Below are 12656 nucleotides of genomic sequence, written 5' to 3'. Positions count from 1 at the left end.
CAGTCCCACAATCCTGTAGTAAGATCATGGCTATAACATGATTAGAAGAAATTTCATTTTTATAAAATGATAGTAACAGCGACATTGATATCTCATTTGAAAAAATTAATCCAAGAAGTGAAAAATTTAAAAATATTTCAGGTCAAATAAATTTGTGTGATGAATATAATCAATTTATAAAAAGCAAACTTATTTTAAAAGCCAATTACTTGTTATAGTGCTATATACAAAAAAAATCATGTGTATTGTATATTTTCCTAAATCAAACAAGTGCACACTTACAGAGAGTTAATATATCAATTAAATGTAAAAACAAAACCTCGTTAACTACCTGGTTATTTTTATTTGCTAATTTAGAAGTGTACTTTTAAAGTGTAGCAAAAAAACCAAAATAATTTAAACCCAAGTTATTAATGTATAACACAATGTAAAAAAACGTCTATTAAAGAACAGCAGATATTTTGTTCTTGACTGCTGAAAGTATCATCTGATTAAAACTTATGTTTGAATTGAAAGAAGAAACAGCTGAATAAATGTAACAGATACTTTCAGTGCAGTTGTACATTTAGAATGAAATGTTTTCTGTCAAGTGAGAACATATAGTACTTGAAGTTGCTTGATTGCATAAACACACAATCTGTTCTGAATCATGTAAAACCATTTCAGCGCAGGCAGTTTTACCCAAACTGTATGTGAAACATACTTGAAGATTAATATAGCAGAAAATTGAGCAACGCACCATTATGGAGGATGATTCAAATCAAAGTTGCTGATTTTTCATCTCACTTTATTTGTTCTATTATACAATTGAGCCATTAAGGTAATTTCTCAACATAGTTAATTCATTGTTGCACAATTTGCAGTTGACAATCTCAGGGCGTTTTATTCAATGTGATTCTAATAACATTCTTGTTTTTTCCAGGTTTCTTGAAGACCCAAGAGCTTGTAACAAGTCTTATTTTTACGTGTAAAGATGATTGCAAAGAGAATTCTCGCCATTGAAATATATAGGAAAGCTTAGTATCCAGTAGCTTCAAAAGCAATATTTAACCTTTTTAATTTGGACGAAATGTATTGAGAATAAAGAAGAAAAGAAATTAAACAATAACTTAAAGCCAATAATCAAAAAGTATTGTAATCAAAAGCTGCTTTATTTAAGCCATGCAAAGACTGTACCCATATTTTCTAGTAAGTAAACAGTTAAAATGACAACTTGTCACTTAGAAAGAAAGAGATTTTATTGTCGGGAGTGGGCATTTGTGAAATTGTCTCACTGCCTGGAACAGCGTGGCAGTTGCAAGACCACAGGGGCAGTAATAGTTGGGGGACCTGGCTCAGGCAAGACTGCACTGTGCTGTGAGATAGTGTGGCCAGGGAGTGGGCAGAGTGCCAGGCCTCAGCGATGCCTCAATAAAAGACTCTTGGCTTATCATTTTTGCCAAGCTCAAGATGTAAAGACCTTATCAGTTACCGATTTTATAGTAAGTATTGCAGAACAACTATCACAAAAACTAGCACCGATATCTGAAGAATTCTGTGAAAGATTAAAGTCTGATGCAGAAGTAGTCAGTTCATTACAGCGTGAGAATATAATTAAATGTCCAGATGATAGTTTTCGTAAAGGTATTATAGTTCCTCTAGTGGAGATAAAACCTCCGCCCTCTCAATGTTACTTTGTGTTGGTGGATTCCATAGACGAGTCTCACATCTCAGGAGTTAAGTTCGAGAAGAAAAGTAATAGTGGATCCAGCAGAACCATTGGTGAGCTATTGGCCAACAACCACCATCTGCTTCCTCCATGGCTATTACTTGTGTTGACTGCACGCAGACAGAGCAAGACGATAGCAAAAACTTTTTCTGGATTCCGAAAGATTAGCTTAGATGACCTCAGAAAATCCCAGGTAAATTTTCTTTTAACTTAGGCCTAAGTTTTAAAGTTGGTTAACTTCCTTTTAAATTCAATACAGGTTGATAATTAATTATATGATACAATGTAAACATCCACATATGTAAGAAAAATTAGAAGTTTGAAAATCATAAACATGTTTAATTACATGTTTGCTGGATTTATACTTTGTTTTAGATCATTAATTATATTATCTGCCATAAAACGTTGAAGAGACTTTTGGTATCCATTAAGAAAAGTCAGTTTTTAATATGTATGGTGCAAGACAAAACTTGCAAAAGTGACCTTGGTATTCTCTATAAAGTAATAAGGACTCCTAAAATTTATAAGGCCTGTGTTAATTTAAGGCTGTACACACCAGAGTGGAATTCTAGTACCTCTCTCTGATAAAATAACCGTTTATGGCTTGTACGGGAAACTCCCCTGCATCTCAGAAATCCATAAAACACTGGTTTGAAATCTTATATTTCCTGAAATTTCTAGAGGAGGGTCATTGGACCTCCCTTTCTTCTTTTCATACCCTCTGACAACTGGATATTATATTCCACCACCTCTAATGGAATACTGAATAAGAGTTACAAAGTTCAGAATCCATGTTAGTTGAAATTTCCAAATTGTTTTAAGAAATTAGATGTATGTTGTGTAGCTGACATCACAAATGCCTAATATCAGCCCTTAAAAAAATTAATCCTTTTGAATTTTTTAACTTAATGAAATTTTGAACTTCAGGACAGTATTAAGCTTACAAATTTGGTAAGCTTAGTACCGTGATCACTGTTTTGTATGAATTGTTTAGATAGTCATTAACTATATATGTGTACACACACACACACACACACACACACGCACACACACATACATACATAATTAATCTATGTTATATGTGTATCGTAATCTCGTAAATACAAAGTAATAAAACGTATGTATTAAGACAATTTTTAGCCAATTTACTGTTGGTATAATATATTGAAAGCATAAATTGTATCCACAGTTATTAAAGTATAGTTTACTATATTTCATGCTGAGTAAAAGACAATATAATCTAGAAATGGTTGAAAAGTTGTGAAAAATTATTTTTTTACAAAGATTTGCAAACAGGCAGAATAGTAGTAAAATTTGTAGCTGATACATTGTGATTTTATGTAGATATTTTTCAAAAGTGGCTTGGATCAAAAGAGTTTCTTTTACTCAGAAAAATACTGCGGTAGAAAAAATCTCCGTCAGATTTAATAAAGTAAAATTTTCCACGAGTAGGTGATTGTCATCAACTAGTATGTTGTAATAATATATTTACATTATAAATACAATAATTTTCTGTGTTGTAATTCAAAAATAGTGGGTCTTTAGGGTTGGAAAGTATTTATTGTAGATCAAGATAATATTGTGTGAATATTTAGCCTTCTTGTATTCCATAATACTACACAATAAAAATATAAGAGCCATGTAATTGTAAAATTTGTGGCACCTATTTATAAAATACCTTGAAACTTAGTGCAATAATTTTTTAAGGTTATTTTAGCCTTTTTTGATATTTAACATATGGATGCCAAACAAACACTAAAAATAGCTAAACAAATGATTGCACTTATTTTTGGAATTTCATTTAGTAAATTGACGGATTTGATGAAGTTAGTCGCACTCACTTTGTTTTCGTTATATCTGAACACAAATGCTAAACGAACTCGAAAATAGCTAAACAAATACTAAAGAAACAATAGCAGTAATAGCCTTTTTTGAAAACGGTGTATTATCAGCTCCACATGGCTCACAATACAAGCAAACAACTGCAGAATATTATACATACACCACTGCAGGTAAGAAGAGGTCAGTCTGTATTTATCTGCTAAGCTAACAACACATTAATGAATTATAAATTTACCTTCTTATGTTTTTCAATGTTACGTGTTTCATCAAACTCGTGACATCATCATGTATTTTCACACGTTAGCGTTTTGTTGTAAGTAAAAATAAAAAACATAGCACACCACACAATAACATTTAAATAAACAATATAAATATCTACAAAACAAACGATACAATGCGGTGGCCACATGTTTGCGTATGCTGGATGGACAGATTGCAACTACTGGAGGAAGCAACTTTTCAAGATGGTCTTTGTTCACTGTTAATTTTCCAGGTGATCATTTCCACGTGCATTGCTGTGTCAAACTATGAATTTGCTTTTTATTTGTAGACTTATCATTGGTTGGATTGAGTAGGGTTACGAAATATGTTAAATTTAACATAATAAAAAACCCAGTGTAATTATGCCGGTATCAGCATAATTATGCTGATTGTTATTAGTTTGAATGTCTAAGCCCAAGTAAGTGATTTTGTTTTCTTGTAAATCTTACTTGCTTGCTACGTCTCATTACCCATTTCCCCATAAAATGGCAGCATTCAATTAATCCATCCATAGACTAATTAAAATTCTCATTAACAATGAATATTATATAAAAAAACTCAAGACAAAAAAATATATAGCTTATGATAATGGCTATGACAGTAAAATAATTGACACAAAAATAGTCTTCACAGAAATAAATTAAAAAAATGCCATCCTAATGAATCACAAATAAAAAAATATGTAACTCTGACGTATGACAATACATTGAACTACAAAGTTAACATATTTACACAGCACTATAAATAAAATCAGTGACTTCATAAATCTTGAGGACAATTTTGATGGCAGCGAACAGGGTTTATACCTTCCAAAGAATACTGCTACACAATGGTCAAATTACGCTGAACATATCATACAATGTGGACACCATTACTGCAATATAAATAAAAACCTACTAATAATTCGCAAATGCAAGAAAATATTATGAGTGACGAAAAAGTGACCTCAACAACATACTGAATGATAGATAAACACTCAAGCCAATTCATGGGTCTGTGAAGAAAGTCCATCTTGACTAGTTGCTTCCTCCAGTAGTTACAAACCATCCAGCTAGCATGCATGAACATGTGGCCACTGCATTCTATCAATTCATGTTTCGTAAATATTACTATGTATGTATTAAAATGTTATTATATTGTGTGATATGTATTTTTTATTTTAACTTACAACAAAACACTAATGTGTGGATATACCTGATGATGTTACGGTGCTGACGAAACACGTCTTAACGTTGCAGTATTAAGGAACATAAGAAGGTAAATTTATAATTCATTAATATTTTGAATGTTTCAGCAGTAGGAATGAACTCTAATAACAACACAGCAGGAAAAAAACAAGAGAAATGCAAAGTAACGCATCAGAAATAATCTATTGGAGGCACAAGTGTCAGTGGAAAGGATTAAACAACAATTCTAAAAATGTATTGTCAAAATTATCTATGTGATATTTATATAGTTGTGAAATCTGCTTAGAATATCATAATAAGCTAGAACTAGGTCTTTTCAGAGACGATACATAAACAAAGGAAATCCAATAAAAATGTATGTACAGATTTTTAAAACTATACAGAATTGCTTTCGTATTTGTAGGTGGTACGAGACGTACAACAATACATCTTGTCTCGACTGGAATGGGAAGAGTCTCTGAGACAACATATGTGTCGAGGTACTGCAGAGACTTTGAACCAGCTCCACATCAAGAGCAATGGCTGCTTCCTCTATTTAGAACGGGTGCTGGATGGTGTGGCGGAGGGCTGTATAGTTCTGCGGGAAGTTCGAGACATCCCTGGCACACTCAACGGCCTATACCTCTGGCTGTGCCAAAGACTTCTCAGCAATAAGCACTTTTCTAAGGTTAGCATTAATTTCAAAATAAAAAGCATTAAAGTAAGATAAAGTAACTTGTGTTTGCATCAAACCTTTGATGTAGTGGAAGAAAAGGATAATGTGAAATGGTGGTTCAACAGTGTTTAGCAGTAATAGTTCATAAAAGAGCAAGTGTATCAAAGACATCTACAGATTTACAGATACAAGGATTTCCTTTTATTTGCAAACCATTTAACCCTTTTTTAACACCAGCCATTATATCAAGTGATGTGCCAAAAATCCCAAGCATTTTAAACAAAATGTATGAGTTTTATAAACAACTCATAACTAGCCAATTTTTAAAGTTATCAAGCTAATTATTTTTTGTTATTATATGTAGTTTACAGAAATATACACTTCTGTAAACAGCACAAAATCTGGGGTCAAATGTATATTTTTGATTTTTCATTCATATTCTCCAAGTTAGGTATAAGATGGGATCTGGAATGTAAAAACCAACAAAAGTTGTATTCTCATAGTTTTGATATTAAATCATTATTTTGAAAGTAAACAAGAATAAATAAATGAAACATTTTTCTCTGTACTTTTGTGAGAAAAATTATGCATAATATGTTACATTTGGAGCATGGGTTTTAGTTAATAAAATAAGCTTTCAAAGATAAATATATTATCAGGTACCCTAAAACTCTGTGCCCTTACAGTAAGTTTGTGTATTACTTCTAGGGTTCAAGCTGTTAGGTTTAAGTAGTTTATATTAGGTTTTCAAATCTAAAGTCTGATATTTATTAGCAAATGTGTAAAAGATATATAGTTACTTTAGTTAAATTTATTTATCGCTAAACATTGTTAATAGGTCCGTCCACTACTGAACATTGTGCTGGCTTCTGAGAGGCCACTGAGTGAGGAGCAGGTCTGTCGTTGTCTGCTGGTCGCGCAACCGACCCTGGGTAGTGAGGAGATGAGGCGGAGGTGCCAGGTGTTGCGCCGTGTGCTGTGCCTGGCACGTGATGATACCCTTCGGCCCTTCCACCATTCCTTTGCCGAGTGGCTTTGTGATGTGAAGCACTGCACCCAGAGGTTTCTCTGCTCCCCTGCCAGTGGTCATGCAATGCTGGCTATGCAGCTTACACTCAGGTTGGCATATTGTCTTTTAATGTTAAGAATAGAACTTTCAGTTTGTTATTAAAATCAATCATACAGTGAAATTTGTTGTGTGTGATTCATTTTCATACCTTTCATACGTACATTTTTATTTATATCAATTTTTGGAATTAAAAGAGGGTCTTATCTTACAATTTCTTATTTTGTAGTAAGTAAACATTTTTTTTCTTGTAATTGTTCTCTAATTGTACATCTAATTGTATATTTGATTTTTCAATTTAAAAAATGCTTAACTCGAATCACAAGGAGTTAGGGAAAATGAAAATCTTTTAAGGTGCGGAGTATTTTTGAAGTTAATGATAAAAAGCAAGCCAAACTTCTCAATTAATATGAATTAATACATGAACTTGATAGAGAAATTATACATTTGAAAATAAAACTCTCAAGTGTACAGAATTCGTGTCAAAATGAAGAAAAATGATAAAATATACTGAAAATAAATGAAATATCTCACTAATTTTAAAAATCAACATTTTTTTTTCTCAGAAATTGCTAACGAAAAAATCTGAATTTACTCATAAAAAACTAAAATTTTGGAAACAGAACTTAAAAATCTTACAAATCTTATATGTTCGTGTTGTTAACATTGTATCCAATGTTAATGCTTTACGCCACTATAACATTTAAGAATCATTACTTATGATTTATTTGTGCTGTTAATATGAATAGGCTATTAATATGAATCTACTCATACCTAAAAATATATACTTATTGTACTGGATAAACAAAATTAAGCTTTAAAAATTCTATGTTACGTTCTCTGTTTCTTTTTATTTGAATGAAAATTAAATTTTAATTCGGTTCTCGAATGAATCTCATTTCTTCACATAAATCCTAAAAACAACAATAATTTACCTAGCAAATTCCCATTAAAGCAGGTGATTTTATTTTGTAGTTTTAATAGAGAAAAGTTCAATTGTAGACTTAGCCTATATGACTATAATTCTTTTACAGAGGTCCAAACCTAAATGCAGAGGAGGTTGAAAGCCTAGCGTTGCATCTTAGCTGCTTGCCATCACATGCAACCCTGACACCTTTATTGCCCCTCTGGTTGCTGGACTCTGGTATCCGATTGTCTCAGCAGTGCCTCACCCAGTGTGCTGATGCTCGGGCAACCAAGCTGTTAGATGAGGCCAATGCTTGTTCCCGCACACCTCAGGTAGACTCGCAGTATTGTTGTCATATTTTTCTTTTAACATTATCAGTTTTGAGTGTTATAATGAGAAAAACAAATCTATAAGTATTTATTGTAAGGGAATTAAATCATTTTGAAGATTTTGTTTAGTTGCAAAATAGAGTCAGATCATGGATTTTTTGCTTGGTAATTAATAAAAACATTCTAGTATTTTGAAATTTATAGGTGTAGAATTTTAATGAATCGATTGAAATTAACAGGTAACACAGAAAAATGGGAACATTTTCACAATCCAATGAAACTAGAAGTGATGAAGGAAAGAAATTTAATTCATAGTAATTGAAGTCTTAGACTCCCGTACAACATCAATGTTCGCTGGAGAACGCACACTTCTTGGTCGTCCTATTAGTTTCTTTGTGAGGGTTGATCCAGTCTCTTCCAAGTTATTAATCCAACATTTTATTCTGTGTTTTGATGGAACGGCATAATGACGTTCTAAATTAGAACAACGTTGAAACTCCCTCTGCGCTGCTACCAAACTATCGTTTTTATACATTTTTATGGCTAACACACACTGTTGTCCATTCCACAGATCCATGATTACTGAAATGGCGGACTGTTTTACTCGCTAACTGTCACGAACTCACAGTGCTGCCACCTGCCCATGGCTATCACTACTCATTTCATTCTCACTACATTCTCGTTATTCTCTGTCACCCTGTAGAAAAATTATAATTGAATATAAAGCAATCTAGTATTCAATTTAGTTCTAAATAAAAATGATTATTCAGTTGTTTTGAGTTATTCAAATCTAGCTTCCATACTACGATCATATTTTGTGGCAGTGTAATGGCTAATTGGCATCCAGGTACCAATGTACAGATTTATAGACATGTAGGTCGTTCGGTGTATACACTTAGACGCTGGAGAGGCTGTCAAGTTTTTTCATTGTATACTAAATCTGACTTCAATACTACCAGCATCCAAGTTGTCATTTTACAGGCTAGTTGGAGCTCTGGTTACCAACTTAAAATCTTCTTGGTGTCCAAATCACTTGGCATATGTAATAGACATTATGAGCGAGATAAACTTTATCACTGCAAATGTGTAAAATGAAAATACCCAAAGTGCATTGATACTTAGTTTTTACCCAATGGCCAAATATGCTAAGGATTCGGTTATTAAGCAAATATAATTTCCCACAACTTTTCATTTGCAATCTGTTTTGGTTACTGTAAGAAATAAAATGCCTACTTGCATTGTGGTTATTGATGCCTACTCTGAACCTGTGTAAAAATGTTGGGCAATGAGCAACTACAGTTATTGTGAATATTGATATATATTTTGAGCCAAATTTATGAGCTAAAAATCAAACAAACCAACTGTACAAAACAGTCTGATTTAACATTAATAGGGAAGATAAAGACACTTTCTCTATTTATTTACACACTTGTCAAGGTGATTGAAAAGAGGCAAAGTGAAACTGGGTACTAACAGTCTTTGTTGCCTGGCTGCTTTATCAGGTAACTTACATCTGCCTGGATGTTGATATTCTATACAGACTTTTTTTCCGAAGTACAAGAGTTTAGTTAAAAAAGAAATATATTCATTAATTTCTTGTTTCATGGCTAAAGTGAACACATCTAGTAAATTTAAATAAGTACATCAGTTCTAATTTATAGACTAAACATTAAACAAAATTAATTTTGTTAGTTTATGTCTAATACCTGGAGTAGTGCTATATTGGTCATAGCATTTTTCGTAAAATAATATTTTTGTTTTAATAGGGTAGCCATCCAACCGGGAAAATTGGGAAACCAGGAATTTAACGTAACCGAGAATAAGCCGGGAATCTTCCTTTAGAAACTGAAAAAATCTCCAAAACGTGTTTTCTGTCTCTAAGAACTTATGACTTCGAGAAATAATTTGACAGCTCCTTGAATCAGGATCTGATTATTCTCGAAACATCGCATTTTTCCCTGACGTGGCCCATGAAACTGTACTCCATGTTACACCAGTTGATCCAAAGTTGTGTTGCTAGTGTAGAAGAAAGAGTTTTTTCTCTCCTGTGTCGCAGTAAGCCTCCTCCAAACATAATAATCCATTGGACAATTAAAGTAACCCATCATCTTGGTCCTCGGACACTATACCTGCGGTACGCTGTTAACCGTAAAGCAGAAGAGTGGTAGTAGCCATGGTACAAGCAGTGTTTAAATTTTATTCAGACCCCGAAATCACTGTGTGGTGCCACCTTGCCGCTCATGTCTACTACAAACTGCTTTAATAAATAATATTTTAATTATAATTCGTATTTTCTATATTTATTTTGGTGTATCATTGGGAGTATGCTATGTCTGTTCATGAGCAACAACTGATCAGCAGTAGCCTATGCAAATTACAAATCGCTAAAACGTGTTTTTGTTGTCCTTTGTGTATAAAAACTATTTAGAAACACACAGTAACAAAATTAAGTGATATATAAATTATATTTTAACTGAAGTTCGCATTTTTTATGTCTATATTTATCAACACCAGCGTGTCTGCTGGTTCTATGCACGGACATAACCTGCTCAGCGATAGATAGACGATCGCTAATTTTTATTTAATATATATGTCGTACTTTGTGTATTTGTACATAAATAGATTCACTACAAATATAAATATGCGTCCATACATTTTGACGTAAATGCAATGTATTCTGGAAGCTCATTTTATAAGCTGCCATTTCTATAATTTAAAAATGGAAGGTAGAGGATATGGGTTTAGTTTTAAAATATATTGATTTCCCTGAATCTCTGCAGACTACTTTGAAGTAGCGAGGTATTCTTAGGCTTGTTTTCCCCCAAAAGTTCAAATTAAAAGTAGGGTTCAGATGAAAGTATTTGCTTCATTTGTTGCTTGTACCGAACTGATCTTGTGTACCAGCAAAGTCATGATCTCGCACCAAAAATTCTTATACCGCAGACATCTGACGCACAATGATGGACTGTAGTCTGCCTCACAGTAGCGCTGTGTTGGTAATTGTTTCTTCTCTTTATTTTTTCGGATAGGATACATGTATTTTCAAAACATCATCGAAAGGAAATTTTTAGGCACTTGCTGTTATGTTGACACATTGAAAGACACAGAAAACTAAGGTGCTGAAAATAGGTGGTAGTGATGAACCATCACCAAATTTCTCCAATATTGCTAACGAAGAAATTTGCTAGACCATCGCAGCTTTGTGACATTTCTGTATTGATACTCTTAAAAGTATTGTTCCAAAATTATCATATCAAATTCATTCCTATTCACTTTTACAAGATAGCCTTTTAAAATTATTTTAATAAAATGCTGAGGGAAGTTAGTACGGTGCTGCAACTATTCTACTGGGCTTGACCAGCTCTGGCGTCCTCTGTATCAACGTCTAATTGTAGAAAACAAAAATCTTGGAATAAAAAAAATATGTTCAGACTGTTACCTATGGCTTATAGTTTATTCCTGACAAATATTTAAATACTCTAAAATACTACTGTTTAAAAATCAATATTGACAAAAACTGTAATGTACGTCTGTATCAAGATTTCTTCCAAATTGTCACTTAAAATAGAAAAGTTTATTTTAAGGATTAGAGCATGAAGTGTCAAGTCAAGTGAAGCTTGTTTTGTTATCATCTAGAGGTTGAGATAAATTGGAGTTTCATGCCTCTCAACCTTTCAGAGTCTGGCTCCTGTTTTGTAGCTTTAGCATTGCATGATGTTTATACTTCATCCAGGTTGGGAACTTGTCTGTTTCATGTTTAGTCGAGGTTCAATGTTGTGGCAAACATGAAAAGACAACCACTTAAAGGTTTAGTGTCACTACTGGCATTAATATTTTAGCCCTCTAAGTAGTTGTCCATTTTTAGCTAATGAAAAGAAATAATCTTGCAGACAACACAAACAACAAATATTTTGGTTACAGCATACAATTTGAATAAATATTCTAAATGAAGCGATAACAGCAACTTTCCTTCTGTTATAATTGGATGTGTGCTGAAATAATGTAACCTGTACAACACTGATAGTATCATCTTAATAAGGATCTTTCCACAAGAGCAGTGATTACTCTCAGGATAACGTTATAACATCACTGGTACAAATTTTCAGTTTAATATTAGAATCACTCCAATCTTCCAATCGTAATCTCTTTTTCCTGTGCACGAGTGAAAGTTAAGTAGTGTTGGTGTGATCAGGGTGAAAGTTGTAGAAGCGACTAATTGATTGATATGTTTGCGTGAAGGAGAGTGAGGTGGAGGAGCCAGGCAGCGGGGAGATAGCATGCAAGAGCCCAGTAGAGAGGGACCTTCATGCTTTGGCTGCAGAGAATAATTACCAGTTGCTGGAGACCTTGTTAGCAGGGGATCTGCGAGCAGCCATAGAACAGACAGACAAACACAAACAGACACCTCTAAACCTGGCAGCTCGTCTGGGACACTATCAAGTTGTCAAGGTAATAGCTGCATCATCTTTGCTCTAAGTATTATTTAAGGATGATTATCTTATTATTGGACTTCTTCACACAACAGTACACTTAATCTTAATATCTGAGGTAATTAAGATGAGTATGTGGTTAATAACCACGTCTATTTAACCCAAAGCCAGATGAAAATGCTTACAAATATGGCACTATCTTCTGCTGCCAAAACAAATATTTTAATTAAAAACCCTATGTACAGTCTAGCTGCCGGGCAAGAAGACCTGT

General features: G+C 33.3%; 1 protein-coding gene across 2 annotated transcripts in view; it reads left to right on the top strand.

Moving 5' to 3' along the window:
* The window catches only part of LOC124369294 (ankyrin repeat domain-containing protein 50), a 74767-nt gene that overhangs the window by 3059 nt on the left and 59052 nt on the right, over nucleotides 1-12656 (top strand). For both annotated transcript variants that reach the window (XM_046827227.1, XM_046827226.1), the window contains exons 2-6: nucleotides 923-1901; nucleotides 5402-5665; nucleotides 6492-6772; nucleotides 7754-7958; nucleotides 12195-12404. In XM_046827227.1, coding sequence (XP_046683183.1) covers nucleotides 1206-1901; nucleotides 5402-5665; nucleotides 6492-6772; nucleotides 7754-7958; nucleotides 12195-12404 — 1656 coding nt within the window. In that variant the 5' untranslated portion in view covers nucleotides 923-1205. The remainder of the gene's footprint in view (nucleotides 1-922; nucleotides 1902-5401; nucleotides 5666-6491; nucleotides 6773-7753; nucleotides 7959-12194; nucleotides 12405-12656) is intronic.

The sequence above is a fragment of the Homalodisca vitripennis genome, chromosome X (assembly GCF_021130785.1).
Source record: "Homalodisca vitripennis isolate AUS2020 chromosome X, UT_GWSS_2.1, whole genome shotgun sequence".
NCBI classification, from domain to species: domain Eukaryota; kingdom Metazoa; phylum Arthropoda; class Insecta; order Hemiptera; family Cicadellidae; genus Homalodisca; species Homalodisca vitripennis.
This window is presented reverse-complemented; position numbering and strand designations above follow the sequence as displayed.